Source organism: Canis lupus, chromosome 15 (assembly GCF_048164855.1).
Source record: "Canis lupus baileyi chromosome 15, mCanLup2.hap1, whole genome shotgun sequence".
NCBI classification, from domain to species: domain Eukaryota; kingdom Metazoa; phylum Chordata; class Mammalia; order Carnivora; family Canidae; genus Canis; species Canis lupus.
The window spans coordinates 8,818,000-8,836,423 of NC_132852.1; the positions used below are offsets into that span (position 1 = coordinate 8,818,000).

The 18,424-nt window shown below is 44.4% G+C and overlaps 1 protein-coding gene across 20 annotated transcripts in view; it reads left to right on the forward strand.

The window, feature by feature from the left end:
* NEIL3 (nei like DNA glycosylase 3) overlaps window positions 1–18,424 on the forward strand; it is an 89,239-nt gene that overhangs the window by 42,574 nt on the left and 28,241 nt on the right. For 17 of the 20 annotated variants that reach the window (XR_012007430.1, XR_012007431.1, XM_072775876.1 and 14 more), the window contains 3 exons: window positions 7,910–8,037; window positions 16,862–16,996; window positions 17,398–17,611. Coding sequence is in view for 18 of the 20 variants with exons in the window: in XM_072775865.1 (XP_072631966.1) it covers window positions 7,910–8,037; window positions 16,862–16,996; window positions 17,398–17,611 (477 nt within the window). In the remaining 2 variants the exon portion in view is untranslated. Of the gene's footprint in view, window positions 1–7,170; window positions 7,317–7,909; window positions 8,038–16,861; window positions 16,997–17,397; window positions 17,612–18,424 lie in introns of all 20 variants that reach the window. The other 3 variants (XM_072775862.1, XM_072775863.1, XM_072775864.1) reach the window with 1 other exon arrangement.

Genomic DNA, 18,424 nt, shown 5'->3' on the forward strand with positions numbered 1-18,424 from the left:
CAGGGCACGCTAGCACTGCTTGCTGGAAACACATCAGTCCCCTCCTAAATCCCTCCCGGTGAAGAATTCATCAACGGAATTCCTAAACTTTCTGACAAAGCTTGCTTTATGGGACATTCTGGTAAATAGAGTATTTTAGTCCCATCTAGCTTTTGGTCCTCATGAGAATATGGTCCTCTAATATGTAAACCTTACCCCACTGCAGATAATTAGAAAACAAGAGACTGGGGGGCACCCAGGTGGCTCCGTCAGTTGAGCATCTTGACTCCTGATTTCAGCTCAGGTCACGGTCTTGAGGGTCATGAGGTCAAACCCCACATCAGGCTCCACGTTGGGCTCCCAGAGTCTGCTTAGGATTCTCTCTCCTTCTGCCCCTCTCCCTGCTATGGGTGTGCACTTGCATTCTCTCTCTCTCAAATAAATAAATCTTAAAAAAAGAGGACAAGAGACTGGAGTGTTAATAATTTTCAAAGGAGATGAAGCAGATGGCGGAGTAGAAGTTTTTGCCTAGAAACCTTGGGAAAGGTTAAGCAAGGACTAAAATGGCAGGTGGGGAGACGGTGAGCCTGGATTTTTTTTTTTTTAATCCTTGAAGTATAGTTGATACACAGGGTCACATTAGTTGTAGGTGTACAACGTGGTGATGGGACACGTCTATACGTTCTGCTGTGAGTGAGCCTGTATTTTAAAGCTGCATATAACCTTCGGAGGGGAAGGAAGAGGGATCTGATTAATCCCACGCATGTTTACTTAACTCCAGGTATTGCGTGAAGCTCTCAAGAATATTAGTTAAACACCATCATCGCCATCCCCGAGGAGCTTCGAGGCAATCAGAGGAGAAACCCAGGTCACAGTTAAATACTTGCTCGGGGTGGTAAGGACCTGAGAGTGGTTGCTGGGTTTGGTAGGTAGAAAGCCTCAGATTATTCTGCCCCCCAGGTGGGGAAACTCTAGTGCCAGAGCGGAAGGCGATCTATATATGTGAGCAAGGAAGAGGTTATGCTAACATTTCATTTTAATTCCCAAACACCTCATCAAGTATTAAAAAACTAATTCTGAAATGTATTCAAGCCAAGGTCACGCAGCATCTGTAGCTGGAGCAGTGTCTGCTGCAAGGAAGTCACTTGACAGTTGCCGAGTCCGTTTCCACAGCGACCGCCTCCCTACCTGCGAGCCTTCCTCCACTTGCCCTTCTGCTGACATCTGGGTTGTAATGTGCACCGTCATCAGGCCATAAACATCTTTTTTTTTTCTTTTTTTTTTTTTTTTTTTCAGTATTTGTAGAACTGTAAGTTTCATGACTTTTTCAACATTTCCTTTTTTTCTTTCTGGATGTCATATTGTGTGTTATTTTTAATCATGGAGAAGAGGGTAAAGCAGTAAAAGAAGACATAGATTACACCTTCCAGGATTTGGTGTGGGGTTCTCTTTGAGGCCCTCTCAGCCAGGACGACGTATTTTACTTTTCATTGACAGCTGTGCAAAGAGATTTAATGGTCTCATGCATTTTAAGTATATCGACCTTTATATTCTGGGATTCATCCTCCAGTGCGCAACAGAATTTATTTACAAGGGCATGTGCTCCCCTTTGTCTTTTAAGTTAAGTGGTCTGGTGCCTATACAGTTTTGGAGGGCCATCCACTGACACTCCCGTTTTGCAAAATAGCCAAATTTCCCATGGCCGGACCTCTTAGACTTCCTAAAATCTCTGAGAGTTGACAATAATTTGGGGAGCATACAGATGTCTGCACCAGGACAGCCTCTGATGCCTTGAGGAATTAATCCTGGATATGAAAACTTTTTTTTTTTTTTAACCTACTGCTTAGCCTTGTTATAAAGGATGCTTCAGCTGTGCTGTCCATCAGCTGCCTGCGGAGCCAGGTTTCCCACAGTGGGGGTCCTGACAGACCCCGTTAGCACATTGTGGGATATTCCCCGAGAGGGAAATCGCAACAAAACCCAATGATGTATTACCGCTGAATTAAATCCCGATGTTTAGATAATGGGGCAGTCTCGTCCCCGAACAGTGAGCAGTAGGCCTTCTGGAGTAGAAAGCTTCTCAGAAAATAATCTGGGTTTTTAGAAGGCACAGAATAAAATAAAATTAAAAAAAAAAATCAGGGAAAATGATGATCCTAAGAAGCCCAAGATTGCGTAGACAAATACAAATGGGTACTTCCTTTTAATAAGATCAACACTGTCAACAGAGCATGAGGTGGATGGGAGTATGAAGGGTCCCCGGTGTGGACCTCAATAGGGGAGTTTAACGGCAGCTTCTCATGGATGTGTGTAGGATGGAACAAGGGACACCATGTGTGTGAAGCCGTTGGCCTCCACCTGTGGATGATGATTCAGAATCGGGTCAGAATCTGGCAAGATTGACTCGTCTTACTAGGGGTCCCCCTCCTGCACGATGGTTTTCCTCTCTTCTGAGCCCTGGCGACTCATCACCTCCGCGTTGCTAAACCCAGCCGTCGGGTGCTGGCCTTCCCCTTACTTGGTGCGTCGGCGGTGCTGGACACGGCCGTGCTTGCAGCCTCCCTTCTTTGGCTGGGGGACAGCAGCCCCCCTTGCTTGGGCTTCCTACCCCCCCGTGGCTGCCTTCTCTCCTGTGCTGCCCCCCCTTCCCCTGACGGATCGCGTGTCCTCCCATCCCCCCACCATGACACAGGAGTGCCCTGGCCCTCCCTTCCTGGGCCTCTTCTCTTCTTGATCCGACCTCAAAGCTTTGGAGGCCTTTTGAATGCCGACGACTAGGTAAATTCTGCAGCCTGGGGGATCCCTGGGTGGCGCAGCGGTTTGGCGCCTGCCTTTGGCCCAGGGCGCGATCCTGGAGACCCGGGATCGAATCCCACATCAGGCTCCCGGTGCATGGAGCCTGCTTCTCCCTCTGCCTGTGTCTCTGCCTCTCTGTCTCTCTCTGTGACTATCATAAATAAAAAAAAAAAAAAAATTCTGCAGCCTGGACCTCTTTGCCGACCCCCAGACTCATACCCAGCTGCCTGTGAGACGTCCCCCCCTTAACTTACCTGGAGCCTCGCCTGACCTTTCTCTACCACCTTGTTCTACCCAGATCTTCATCGCTGCTGCTGGCACTGTCTTTCCAGGGGCTCAGCCCCAAGATCTCCCATATAGATGTGCCAGCGGATCCTCTGGGCTTCACCTCGAAATCCATCCGACAGCCTGGCCCCCTCTCACCCCTCTGCCACTACGAGCTGGCCCAGCTCTCCTCCCCTCTCGCCTGGGTGGTGGTTCTTTGCCTGCTCGTGCCAGGAACCCCGGAGCTGGAATCCTACCCAGGCAGGGAGAGCATTTTAGGAAGTGATGTAGATCAGGGCAGCCCGGGGGGCCCAGCGATCCTGGGATCCAGTCCTGCATCAGGCTCCCTGCGTGGCCTGCTCCTCCCTCTGCCTGTGTCTCTACCTCTCTCTCTGTGTCTCTCATGAATAAATAAATAAAATCTTAAAAAAAAGAAAATAAGAGGAAGTGATGTAGATCATATTAGGCTGCTTCTTCCTCCATGTCAGAGAAGCAGCCAGTCCACAGAGTGGCCCCTGGGGGCCACTTGGTGTGACACCCCCCACCCGTGGCAGGACTGCTATGTCCACACCTGCCCCTGCTCTCTCCCCGGCCGGCGCGGTGTGCCTGCTGTGTCAGCGTGTCGCCTCACCATTCCTCCACCTGGATCATGGCCCACCCGAACCCCCTTAGACACCTGCTCAGGTGCCAGTTTCTTCCTGAGCTAGGGCTGCTTCACGCAGAATTATACCTGCTACCCCCCCCCCCCCCCCGTCTTGATCTGTCTTTCTCATCTTGATGTCTTCTCCAAATGTTTTAAGACCCTGTTGGTATATTTATTGCTTACTCCCCGCTGCCTGGAAGACGATGAGCTCTGTGAAGGCAGGAGGTTTTTGTTTGAAGATTTTTAAACATCTTTTATTTATTCATGAGAGACTCACAGAGAGAGGCAGAGACACAGGCAGAGGGAGAAGCAGGCTCCATGCAGGGAGCCCGATGTGGGACTCGATCCCAGGGCCCCAGGATCACACCCTGGGCTGAAGGCAGATGCTCAACCGCTGAGCCACCCAAGTGTCCCAGGCAGGAGGTTTCTAGTTATTTTTAGTTGTTAATTTTTTGTTCTCACTGACGCATCCCCGGCATTAGAACAAGGCCTGACCCACAGGGGAAAGTGAGTAAACTTTTTTCAAAATGAACCAATCCGAAAAAAAAAAAAAAAAAAAAAAAAAAAAAAAAGAACCAATCCAGTTAATAGTCACAAATGGTGCACTTTGAATGGTGACGGACGGCTTCACAGGTGTCCCTGCCCACGTTTGTCATCAGAGGGTGTCAGGCCACAGACGCAGCCGGGCGAGTGCCTGAACCGTGGGGGCCGCTGGCTGGGACTGTCGCCCCAAGTCCTGTAAGTTCTTGCCAAAGCTGCCAGTTTTGCAGTGTGAGCCGACTCCCCGTGAGGCAGCTGGGGCGCGTTTACTGCTTAGCGGGTGTTGTGCCAACCTGTCTGCTTCAGGGATGCCTGGTCTGCCTCTGCCAGGGGCCGTGATGACACACGGGGAGGTGCGACTTACAGGGGTCAGGAGGCCTGCGTGGGGAGCAGCCCCATGGGGCGCGGGAAGGGAGAGGCGAGGTCCCTGGCCCTGGCCAGCCGGGGGTCACCGGCCCCAGGGGTCAGGCCGTGGACGGCCAGCCTCCCAGGAGTGTGGCCGGGTCTGAGGCCGCTGAGGGCCACCGGGAGAAACTGGAGCCTGGTTCCAGGCTGCGGACAAAGGGCAACGTACCCAGCAGGTGGACGGTCCCCACCAGTGGGCCCTGAACGCAGGCCCGGGCCTCCGGGGGCCTCCCTCTCCCTTCCACGTCCCAGCCTCTCGTGTGCCAAGGTGGAGGGACATGCCCCCCCGCCCCGGGGTGACACCTGAGCACCACTGGCCCCCTGGGGGTGTACAGGGAGCTATGGGAAGTCTGGCGGGGAGTGATCGCCCACCCAGGCCATGGACTGTGACGGCTTTATCTCCAGACAGCAGGTGTTCGGGCCCAACGGCCCCCCCGGGACAGCCACGAGGTGGAGGTGGGCGCGAGTGTGCGTGTGCCTTCCCAACGGGCAGGACAGAGGTCGAGCTCTAGTTATTTGTTTATTTTTTAATATTTGATTTACTCATCATGAGAGACCCAGAGAGAGAGGTGGGCCCGGCCGAAGCCGCCTGCCAGGAGGCCATGTGGGGAGAGGCCAAGGCTGCTGAGCCGGGGGTGCTGGAGAAGACCCTGCACTCAGGAAGGGGGGTCTTTGAAATGTCACTGGGACCTTCAGTCCAAAATCCCAGAGTCTGTGAACCGCCCCCCGCGTGAGGTGGAGGCTGCGCCCAGCGCATCTCCGTGTCTCGGAGGCCAGCTGCTGTCTCAGAACACTTCAGCTACTAATTGGTTGTCCTGGAAACCTGCCGTGTAGTCTACACTGGGCTCCGGGTGGATTTACGTGGCAAGGTTACGTGGCAAGTGTGCCTCTGCGTCCCTGGGCCCTCGGGCCTGCCGGGGCCGCACCTGACGGTGGCTGAGGGGCCCCGGGTTCAACCCACACGGAGGTGGGATCCGGGCCCACCCTTCTGGGCACATGGTGACACGTGTGTGCATTGTGCCTTCTGCTGGGACCTGTCACGGGCTCTTTTGGTGGCATGGGCACACCTGCAAGGCCGCGGGGCCCCAGGCGGCCCTGTTGGAGAAGCTGTGCCTTGGGCTCAGGTCACCATCTCAGGGTGGGGGGCTCCCTTGCTTGCGCGCCCTCTCTCTCTCTCTCCCTCCCTCTCTCTCTCTTACCCCTCTCTCTCAAGTAAATAAATGAAATCTTTCAAAAAAATAAAAAGAACTGGAAGGCAGCCTCTTGTAAGTCCTCCCGTGCCTTGGTTCGTTGGTCACCCTAAGCTCACGACTGACTCCCACTTCCCATTATGGGAGGAAGGGTTGAGAGCCGGTTCCCCTGAACTTCGAGCAGTTGGCAGATTGTCGCAGATTGTCGCAGCGGCTGTGGTCGTGAGGACCATCCGTGGACTTGGGGGAAGAAGGGTCGGCTGGGGCTGCGGTGACAAACGCCGTGGCCTGGAGCATACAGAGATGTCTTTCCCCAGGGTTCTGGAGGCCAGAAGCCCAAGCTCAAGGTCGAGGCCCCTGTGGCTTCCTGGCTTGCAGACCCCACTCCCTGGCCGAGTGAGGCCTGCCCAGAGCTCGCAGGCCGCAGGGCGAGCTCTCCACGGGGTCTGCTCCTGCGGGATCAGGGCCCCTCCCAGGACCTCATTAAGCCTCCTTACCTCATAAAGGCCCTATTTTCAGACACAGTCGCCTTGGAGGTCAGAGCTTCAACGTATGAATGTTGGAGGTGCAAAATCCAGTCCCTCGCGTTTTCAATCTTTTGTTTTTTTTTTGTTTTGTTTTTTTGTTTTTGTTTTTGTTTTTTTTTAGATCTCTTATTTCCCTCTGTTCCTTTGAACTAAATACTATAACGTGTCTTTTTAATCAAGGGCCAATTTAGGAAACGGGAGAATAGAGTGGACATATCACCTTGCGTATTTAGAATGACAGGTGTCTGTAAACCAGAAGTTTTGAGCATCCCTAGCAATGTCATTCCACCATAAGTGTGTGTGGGGGGTTGGGATGTGCTCCCAGACTCTGTCGGAAGCTGTCTTATAATTATCTCCCTGTGACCCCCATCATCACTACCTTACCCCCCTCTGCAGGCGAGATTTTATTCTGGATCTTCTGAGAATGCTTAGGTTGAGTCCAGAATAAGAAAAGAAAGGTTAGAAGTAGGTGAGGATATTAGACTAAGAGTTAATGTGTAAATGTAATTATAGATGCCTATCGTATCTTAGAGACCAGCTAGGCATTAATGGTGGTATTGTGGTTTTTTTTTTTGTTTTGTTTTGTTTTTACTATATTTTGATTGCAAATTTAATAATGTTTGGAAACATTTCTCAAGAATGAAAAATGATGTTACAAAGGTCACTGGTTCACCTGCTGTCCGTGGAGCAAAGGAGCCTTAGCAGGATCTAAACCCACTCTCATTCCTTTCCCCGGCCCACAGAAGGGCCCATCAAGGTCCTTGATCTTTACAGTGCTCAGTGCACATATTGTGATCCTCACAGTGTATTGTTTGGTTTTGCACAGTGAGGGGAGGAAGAAGTCGTGGGTTTCTTCTTCCTTTATTCCTGACATCATGGCTGATGAGGGAGAGAAGAGCAGGTCTTGCATTAGACGCTGGAACGCCGGGGAGCCTGGTCTTCACCACTGATGCCCTTACACCCCCCAAGACCGTGAGCACTGACACTCTTCTTTCCTTTCTGACATAAGCCTGCTTCAGAGACCTGCTTATCTTTGGGGTGCTCTCCCCCGTTTACCTGGATTTCCATCTCGTAGTGTTCCTTCCTGGCTTTTGAGTTCTTCGTTACAGTTATAAACACTTTGTTTTCATGTTCTATCCACTTTTTTTTTTTTTTTTTTTTTTTTTTTTAGCTGTTTCGGTCTGAATGCTCTTTCAGGGACCTTGGCTGTGCTTCTGGAAACAGAAGACCATGCTACTTTTTTTTAATTTTAAAAGCTCCACATCATTTTTCTCTGCTTTCTTTTCATATGTGCACAGCTATATGGTCCTGGAAGAAACTCATTTTGATTGTGAGCCAATTACTTCCTTTTCCACTTAATTTTTTTGGCCTCTCTCTTGAAATGACTACACAGTAATTTGACAAAATGTATGTAAACAGCTGATTACATTACTTGACTTGCTGGGGAGTATTCTTCTCACTGGGATGCACCTGGGCACGAAGAAATAGAAATACATTTAAGAATGAAATTATAATTTTGTTTAGAGTTTGCGTGTTTACGTGTGTATGTGTGTGTTTTCTCCTAGGCTGCTGCACTGAATGATAATAAAGATTCCAGCCAGAATTTCTCGAGACTGTTGAATGGCTGCGTTTACTGCGGTGTACAGACTTTGGGGAAGGAGCTCCTTATGTACTTTGGGCCAAAAGCTTTACGGTAAGATAAACCTGCACAATGCGGCTTATCTCTCTGTGTAAAGATGCGGAGAAGGCTTTTCTTGGGGTTCACTGGGTGTCACATTTAATCATGTAGAAAGTACTCCGTTTTTAAGAGAGCTCTAATACAAGAGGTTGAGATTCTATCGTGGAAAGCAATAAGCAGAAGATGATTGAGTTGTGATGTCATCGTTACTTGGAGGACTAGTCAATTTATTTCTTTTAAGAAAAACCCACCGGCAAGACGGGCTTCCAGGAGATGTTAGAGCAGCACAGCTCAGCTTGGCTCTTCCCCACTTGGCTCTTCCCTTGCGTCTTCCCCCGAGTGTTGACTGTATTCGCGACATTAGTTTCTTTATAACTGCTCCTAGTTTGGTTTCAACGTAGCTCTAGATTTTTGTACTTTTGGGTCTTCCTTCTTTTCCTGAAGCCTTGTACAGGATTGGAAACTTACAGGATTCCAGGACTCTTCACCGGAGGCCCCAATTCTTCATTCTTCCACAGAGCTTATGGAAAGTCATCGCTAATGTGTTGGTGATGAAGGCCAACCAATCTCCTACGTTGGCTGACTTAATGATAAGAGTGTTGAGGTGTGGGTCCTTGCCAGAGCATGGTCACCTATTCGATTTTTTGCAGCAAAATGAATAAATTTTGAAAAAATTAATATGTCTACCAAACCTCTGTCTTCCCTGACTTTAGCCTAAGGTACGGCAAACCGTGGAGCATGGCAGTGCTGCCTTGAATCTCTCCTAATGTTTCTTGAAAGTATTGAACAATTTCACCTTAAAAGAAAAGCCCTGTTAGTGGGCCCTGTGCTTCTCACCGAAGGTGACTAATGGTCACAGAGATAATAGGACTGCTTGATGGTGACTTGCTGCCCCTCATCTACCGCACGTTTAGAGAGCTTCAGAGTTTATTATCATTGCTTTTCCTTTGACATGATCTCTCTTTGTTGTCAGCAGCTGCTGTCTTTGGCCAACAGTGTCACTTGGTGGGTTTTTTTTTGTTTTGTTTTGTTTTGTTTTCTCAGTCAGGAGACGATAACGTCACACACGCTTCCTGGTTCGGGCAGGAATGATCTACTTACTGCAGGTTGCACTGCTGTGGTGGGAGATGGATGTGATTGAGAACTCTCCCCTCTGAACTGAGTCAGACACAACAGGATCCACGTGAAGGCAGTTGAAAACACTGATATGTTATTGATTTTCTGGAGTTGCAGATTTATTCCTGAAGGATGAGAGGGAGGTTTTTATCAAGCGTTCTCCACCAGACGGATAAAGGGGGTGTCATTTCTCAGTGCAGTTCTCGGAGCTGTCAGGAAGTGTTTCCTGAAGTTCTAAACGAGGCCAATCACTTCTTTAAACTAACTAAACTAGTGCCATCCCCGGGGAGTACACCTCTGTGTATGGATGGGGAAAAGTGCGGTGGCTTGCTTCCTTTCTATTTCCTACGGCCTGAACGACTATTTGATATAATAATTCAAGGTCGGCAGCAGATGAGCTGTTTGAATACAAACTGAGCAACCTAAAAATCAACTGCATTCCCTTACACAATTTAATAGAAGTTAAAAAAAAAAAAAAAAAAAAAATATATATATATATATATATATATATTTATATTCCCAACCTACGATTCTTAAGAGAATGGATGACTCTGTCAAAGAAATGTGATCATTGTGTGAGGTTGCAAGTGTGTGAGCAGGAGATAGAAATGTTGTCTTCATTCCTGACCTCTTTTTGCTACCCACCAGGCTGCTCTGCATTTTAGAGAGCACGTACATAGCAGGAACCACACTTAATGCTCGCTTATATCTATCCCTTAATGCCCAGCTTTTTATAGGTAAAATTGCCCCCGGATCGTAATGCATCTTACAGGGCAAGCCATGAATCTTCCTGGGATTCATTTGTAATGGAAATAATACAGACCTAACCCTCTGCAAGAGAATCTGCCATGCAAAAACCCACACTTCAGAGAGGTACAGATTAGAGTAACTATTTCTGTCACTAAAAGATTTATCAGAGTGCTCAAGTGCTCCTAACAGTGCCATTGAATACGAAAAATTATTGGATACGCATTTATTTTTGGAGCACAGTTGCGATGTCACGTGTGATTAATACCTGTACTCCTTCTAAACGCTTTAGAAGAAGCTCGTCATCTGTAATAAAATGGAAATCATCTTTAATTTTTTGGTGGTGTATGGAACAAATACTCATTGGAGACAACTGAGACATAAGGAACAAGCAACAATAAATCTGTCCATTCACAATCTCACTCCCAAACATAACCTCTGTTAACTGCGGAGGTATATATGCCAGGGCTGTGCGGGCACGTGTCTACAAGTCTGTTCACCCAGACACACCCACCCGGTAAGTGGCTGGTTTTCCATCAAAATGAAGCCAGCCGTTATGTCTTGGACTAACATTTAAAAGATATATTTTTTTTAATGAATCTCCCTTTCCAAGACACTTTGCTATGTCCAGTTTGTGATTTATATGACTCCGATGGTTTGCAATGATCCTATTCCGAAAGTGTATCTGCAATATTTTAGAGAAGATTTAGACGTTAACAATTTTGTAATTTATTGACGTTCAAGGGATGCGATCCTCTAAACAGATATGCATGAGACACTGTGATGGTTCTTTGTAGTTTGCTAAACAGTCTGTAAGGAATCTCTCCTCGGCTCCTCAAAAGATGGTTTTACAGCTTAGATGTAGTTTTTCTGATCTGTCACATTAATGTGTTAGAAAAACTGAAGTGTGATAAAGGTTCTATATGAAATCATATACTGTAAGAGTGGCCAGTCCTGCCATCTGTCCGCCCAACGTGATCACTTGTCTTTTAGGGACAGCGTTCCTTCTGGAAGCTGACCATCTGGCCACAATGACCACAGACGTCAAGTTGACTCTAGCACAATCTTGCTGAACCTTGTCTCTCATACGGAGTCGATTGGGTCAGTGTGGATATTTCCATGAGACTGTCTCATCTGGAGCAGAAGAGGGTCAGGCTCTGTCACATAGAGAAGCTAGGGAGTAAGGCCTTCACACTTGTAGGTGGCCGCGTCACTCAGCTTGGAAGGTGGTGGAAGATAAAACCAGCTGCACAAAGCAGAGACTCCAAAAGGCCTTTTAGCGCTTCCTTCTGTCCTTTCCTGAGATCCAGCTCTCTCCTACCTGTCCTGCAGCTTGATTCTTCAACCTTCCTTCAGATTCTGTGAGCTCCTAGGTATTCCTTAGAGCCTAAACCTTTTTGGGTTGGGTTTTTATCACCTGCAGTTAAAGAAAACTGACCATTATCAAAAGGCACACACTTCCAGTTAGGAAATAAATGAGTCCTGTGGATGTAACGTATAGCACGGGGACCACGGTCTTTCACAGTGCTCTACCGCAGGGTTGCCAGTTGCAAAGAGAGTAGGTCTTAAAAGTTCTCACCACAAGAAAAAAACTAAAAAACAAACAACAACAACAAAAAAAAAAACTTAAAAAAAAAAAAACTAAAAATAATAAAAAAAAGAAAAACAAGAAAAAAATTTTGGTAAGTATATTTGGTGACACATGTAAACTAGAGTTACTGTGGTGATCATTTCTCAATATATACAAATATTGAATCGTTATGTTGTACAGGTGACACTGATTTAATGTTATGTGTCAATGATACCTCGATTTGAGTGAAAGAAGGAAAGAAGGAAGGAGGAGAGAAAGAGAAAAGACTAACTACTAAAAGTAATCTATGGGCAGAAAAGTAAACATGTTTCGTTTTTGAAATGGTAGAGTTTGAAATTTTTATTTTCCATTTCAGTAACCATGATGCTTTCACATGTAACTGGATAAATTTGGGAAATCTTTATGTCTTGCATTGGCTTTCCCTTCTGCACCTGAGGGCTTACATGATTTGGTTTGGTTTTATAGTTTGGTTTTCCTTTTCTTCTTTTATTTAATAATACACATCATTTAGTTGCAATTTTTTCCTTATTTTATTTTTTAAAGATTTTATTTATTTATTCATGAGAGACAGAGAGAGAGAGAGAGAGGCAGAGGGAGAATCAGGCTCCTTGTGGGGAGCCTTGCGGGACTCGATCCCGAGGCCCAGTATCACGCCCTGAGCTGAAGGCAGGTGCTCGACCGCTGAGCTACCTGACATCCCTTTTTCCCTTGTTTTAAAAGTAAAATATAATTCAACTATAAAACATTAAGATAGTTCCAAAAAGTCTAATGGCAAAAGTAAATACCACTTATAGTTACTACCACCAGAAGAAGGCACACTTAACAGTTTTTATAAATATCATAGATGGAAAATATCAATTGGGTATATAACATATATTCATACACAATTTATATTGTATATGCATGAATCATAAACTGACATTGTATATTATAATTTTTATATAAATGGGAATTTTAATTATGTTAGACTTTTTTTACATAGTATGCATATTGTATCGGTCAGTGTCAAAACATGTACATTATTATTTTGAATAGTATTCCACTATATCCTCATTTTTTAATCAATACTGTTTAGTATTTTCTGCCACTTTTCGCTCTAAAAAATAACTCTGAAGTTAAACATTCTTGAGCATGTATCCTTTACCATTTCTATATTTTCTTAGGATAAATTCCTAGATGTGTATTTGCCGGATCTTAGTTGGTGCTTTTTTATATCCTTTTTGAAGGTGTATAGAAATCGATCATGAGTGGAAAGCCCAGGAGTCTGCACCTGGTCGCCTAGTAGAGCGTGGTCTGTGCGTGGCCTGCCTTGGCTCTGATTGTGTGGCATTTATCCACACCTCTGAGCAAGGTTATAAAAGCCTGGAAACATGTTAGCATAAAATCCATGTGCAGCACTATTGTAGTTGTGGAAGGTTAGAGACCTTATCATAGCAGATTGACCTGGTGTGGTGTTCTCAGCTGATAACTGTGATTTTAATTGTTAAATTGATTTTAAATTATCTTCCTCATAGTTCCAACATCCGGCACATCTCTGGGCCTGGCTCTGTTGTCTGCTTTATCTCTTGAGTCCCTTTGTTGTTGTTGTTTTGAATTTTATTATTTTTTTATGTCATAATTTTTTGAACCCCAGATAGTCATGTTTAAAGGAACAGTAGAGGCTGAATTAAATAGTGTTTAACCTCAAAAACAGTAATGCCTCTATCAGGTCATTAGTGGGGGGATTTAGTCGAGCTTGGTTCGGATTTTGTTTTGCTGTAGTTGACTTCAGGGCACCCGTGACATCAAAAACTTCAGCCGGTCCTCCTGCCTTATGCCTCAGGTGTGGCCTGGTGTGGCTGGGCTGGTCCTCTCAGCTGTTATTCAGGGAGCAGGTTGACAATGGGGAAATGGTTCTTCTAGGCCAGCCTTCCTCTTAGGCCCTGTGCACATGGGCCTGAGGGCTGCGCTTTTCTCAGAGCTACTGACCCTCTCTTTCTCAAGACAGTCAAACTTCCTTCCATGGTTGGGTGGTCTCCCCTTTTTAGGGGGAGCATTCCCTTCCCCTTCCTCAGGGGGACAGCTGTCTCCATGTGTCACTGCACGATTCTGTGACAAAGCTGATTCGCTGCTTCCCCGCTAACTACAGATGGACCTTGCTCTGCTCAACCTCAGCAGCAGCGCATCTGGCCTGAGCCAGGGGCAAAGACTTCCTGCCCTCCCCGGTGGCAGCCTGTGCCTGTCGCTGCACGGTGCAAGACTTCCTGTGTGTGCAGGAGGTTTCCTCTTATTCCTTCGGGCACAGAGGGCTTTTTGTTTGTACCTCTCCCTCGGCTACAGACAGGTGCCATGCCACCAAGGGTGGCTCTTTCGGTCCCCTACCAGGACGCAGCTGATGTACACTCATGGAAAAGAGCTTTTACCCGTGGGCCCATGCTCTACTCGAGTCTGGGACTCTGGGAAGTGTAGACCATTACACCAACCACGCTTGGTATTTAGAAGTTTGTGGAAAATTGTAGCTGCTTCCTTCCTACCTGTTTCCCTGGTAGCCATCTCTTCTGCCTTTATTGTGCCACAGGCCAAATAATTTGTGTGTCTGTCTGTCTGTCCACACGGAGGGGCTGGTTACTCTTTGGAATTTAGCTCACCCAGCTTCCTGCAACCTCAGGTCTCTCATGGGCTCGAGAGAATTTATGATTTTTGTAAATAATAAGACTTTTCTCTCCATGTTAGGACAGGAGCTCTAGCTTTTGCTTTTAGCTTTTGTACCCTAAGTAGATGCAGAACTCACTGTTTCTTTTTTAACATGATTAAGTCCGTATTGTTTTATAACTTTTTTCTTTGAATTCCTAGTATAAGCTTTACAATAATTCCTTCCATTCAGCTATTTTACACTCATTATTAACCTTAGGTCACTTTGGTCCACTTGATAATTCTCATAAGCAATTGCCTTGTTAGCAGTGTATAGGTAGTTGTCACTAAGTTGAACCTGTGACCACACCGTGGTTTTATGCCATTGATGTTTGCTTACGACGTTCCAATCATTGTGATAGTGATGACCCGGAAGCATGTGGCTGATGTTTAGTATCAGGTCTTATTTATTGTTTGTTTTAGGAAGTTCTTTCTAACTAGGGGAATTTTCTTAATATCACTTCAATTGTTAGTTTGAACATCATTTTTATATTAGAATTTTGGTTGCAAGTGACAGAAGCCCAACTCAAGTGAGATCGAGTAATTATTTCTTAGAAAAATATGAGTATCTTACCTGAAGATAATGTAGCTGGTGTCCAGCAGAATTGGAAGCAAAGACTAAATGCTTTGAGGACTCTGCATTCTTTCTCTCCCTGAAATCCGCTGCACTCTTCCCTTCTGCAGACAGGCCTCCCTTGGCTTCTCTGCTGCCCATGCTGGCTGACATTCCCATGGACAGTTCCCATGTTAGATCTCCTAGTACCATTGGGAAAGTGATTTCTCTGCATCCCAGATCCATAAACTCATCAGGACTCATCAGGAGAATGCTGATGAATCCAGGTACTGGATACTGATGGATCTGGCTTGACTCAGGTGTCCATTTCTGACTCAACCATGTCAAGGCATGGCCTAAGGCCCTCTGTTGGCAGGCTGTCATGGTCTACAGAGTAAATGATCTTAGGTAACCAGTTGGGTTGGGGGCTGAAGGGGCCTGTGAGGGTCAAGAGTTAGAAATAAGGATCTAATAAAATTTTCTTAAACTAGGTTGATTATAATGAGGACTCTTGGAAAGTAAATCTAACTCTAGAATGTAAATGTGATATGAGCCTGTGTCCTGAGCTGTAAAGATCCGGATGGCAGTTGTTATAACGGTACAGTTGTTATGGTGCCTAAAAGTGTTCATGACACTGGTGGGCACTTAATATTTTCTTAGCTTAATATAAAGGGTACTTAACAATAAACACAACATTTCTTGGGGCTCAGTGATCACCACATTTTGCTACTTAATAAAAATAAATAAGAATAAACTAAAAATGGTTATTTTTATGCATATTGTTTTCTAAATTGAATAGATTTAATAAGACCCCCCCAAAAAGCATACTTAATTTGATTCAGGGTTCTCATTGGGGCTACTCCTGCATTTCGTTTGGGTCTTAACCTTTGAGATTTTTTATGTGGTTGCAGTTTCATTATAGAAAGTGATTTAGAATCCACTTTATGAGCCATGCAGCTGAAAAGATTTTAGATATGATGGCTTCTGGGCATGACAGTTGTACACCTTTCACTGGGGTTGAACCTCCCTAAGCTAAATTATGGAGTACTTACAGGCACACATTTTTCCTGTCAAGAACTATGGGGCATGGAAAATGCATTTATGATTGATAGTAGGGCATACAGAGTTTAAAACCCACATTTTTAAAGTTAGACTGGTTAACCTTGTACAATACTATAACATGGTGCTTTGGAATTAGAAGCACAGTGCAGTAACATTTGCTGCCAAAAGAGCCATATTTATTAACTCAACAAAGCTAGAAGGAGATGGATTTGAAAAGCGGAACACAGTATTTCATCTTGAGAATCATTTTTGATCTTCATCATCAGAGGTCTCACAAAATCACTTTCTCTCTCTCTCTTTTTTTTTTTTTTTTGTTTTTACTGGACATGCTAATCAATCCTATAAAAACTGAAAGGTTATAAATTTTTCATCACTGCTTTGTGGCTTTCAAGCTAACCGTAAATATTTATAAATCCCCTCTTCCCAATACATATAAAGGTAAAAAAAAAAAAAAAAAAAAACTAAACTAAAAGAATTGAAAACAATAGCATTTTGACTTTTTCTCTTCTCTTTTGATACATGAGATTTTGAAAAAAAAATTGTTTCATTGTGTATCGCAGAGCAAAGGGGAAGAAGAGACTGTCTTAAACTGTAGAGATCATTTTGGAGTAGGTAAACACTTCCCATCCATTGTGGCTAGAGATACAGAATTTGAATGTTAGTGGCTTTGTAGAATTTATATATATAAAAAAAGAACAAAAAACAAAACTGTAGGCAATTTAAATTTAGACTCATCCCATCCAAAGCCTTTGAATCTGAGAGAAAGCTGAAACACTAGACTGTTCCATGAATAAAAGTACTTCATCTGACAAGAAAAGAAGAACAGGGTATGTTCTTGAGCTTATTGTCGGGCCCTATTATTTCTCTGGGAATTTATTTTATTTGTGGTTTGAAAAACTTATTGTCACATCTTCTAGTTTTATAAGGATACAAAACCATAACAGAAAAAGATACCATGTTGGCTACATTTTCTGCCCTCTGAAAGTGCCTATCTTGACTAACATTTGCTTGCTTATAATCCAAAAAGTGAAATGAAGGAACGAAAATTAGATGCACTATATACTTTCTGCCACTCAAAACTGGGTTTGATGTTGTTTCAGGATTCATTTTGGGATGAAAGGCTCCATCATGATTAATCCACTTGAAAACAAAAATAAAAATGGAGTTTCTCCTGTTTTGGAAATACAGCTCACCAAAGATCTGATTTGTTTCTTTGACTCATCGGTAGAATTCAGGTAAAAAATAAGATGATAAGATAAGATAAGATAAGATAAGATAAGATAAGATAATAAAATAAAAAAATAAAATAAAATAAAATAAAATAAAATAAAATAAAATAAAATAAAATAAAATAAAATAAAATAGTTCTGCAGCTGAAAAGCTATAGAGGTGGATCTGCAGTTTGGTTTGAAATGTGGAGAGAGAGAGAGAGATGTTTTAAAAATGATTTCTAACTGATAAAACCTCATTTGGAGGGAGCCTTCAGATAATCTAGTTTGTTAGGGTCTTCATTGTTAAGCTATATAATTCATACCCTGATTAACAGAAAGTGTTTCTATCAAATCTCATTTTAAATGACACTTTGTGAAATTATAACTAGACTGATGATTAATGTGTTTTATATTCCTTGCTACAGAAACTCAGCAGAAAGCCAACAGAGAGTAAGAATGATGGAAGAATTAGATGTATGTTCACCTAAATTTAGTTTCTCCAGAGCCGAAAGTGAAGTGAAAAAGCAGAAAGGACGGATGTTGTGTGATGTGTTAATGGACCAGAGGGTGTTGCCTGGGGTAGGGAACATCATCAAAAACGAAGCTCTCTTCGACAGTGGTCTCCACCCAGCTGTTAAAGTAGGTTATAAGTGTTTTTTTTTTAAATGACCTATTTTTAGATACCTTTGAGGGACCAACGGGGAAAACTTAGGTCTGTGTTGGAAACATTCTCCCCAAATGGAGATTTCCAGGGTCTTTGTGTTAACTTCTCAACGGGGCCAACACTGACCTCTGCATTTAAAATCTCCTCCTCTCACGTCATGTCCTCCATCTCCCATGACTGGCTTTGCTGTATATTTTCCCTATACCGAGGATCACCTTCCAACATGACCTAATCTTTACTGGTTATATTCATTATTTAAAATCTATCTCCTCCTGCTCCAATGCAGTCTCTTAGGAGCACGGTGTTTGTTTTGTTCACCGAAGTTTCCAAGCATCCAGAGTGTGGTATTAACCCATGGAAGGCATAAAAGAAATATTTTTTTGATGTACAGATGGAAGTAAGCTCAGAAATTGCTTTTTGTACCTGGCATATTAACTTCACACTCAATACACACTCACGTATTCCTATTTATAGCTCCTTGGACAGCAAATGCTGTTTTGGGGGAATAAGCATGGAAGTTGGATGGCAGGGACTGGGAAATAAGTGACTAGTAGGGAACTGGAAACAATGTGGAATACTTGTAAAACAGCTTTACTGGAATAAAGGGAAAACAGAGGCTATTGGGGGGTGTCAGGATAAGGACTCAGTATTGTTTTTTCCCTTGTCCCTCAACTGGAGAGACATAAACTTACTTATATAAGAAAAAAAATAATAGAGAGAGAGGTTAAAATTGTAGGAAAGAGGATGGTGATTAATAGGGCAAAGTTGTAAGAATGTCTGAGAGGTTA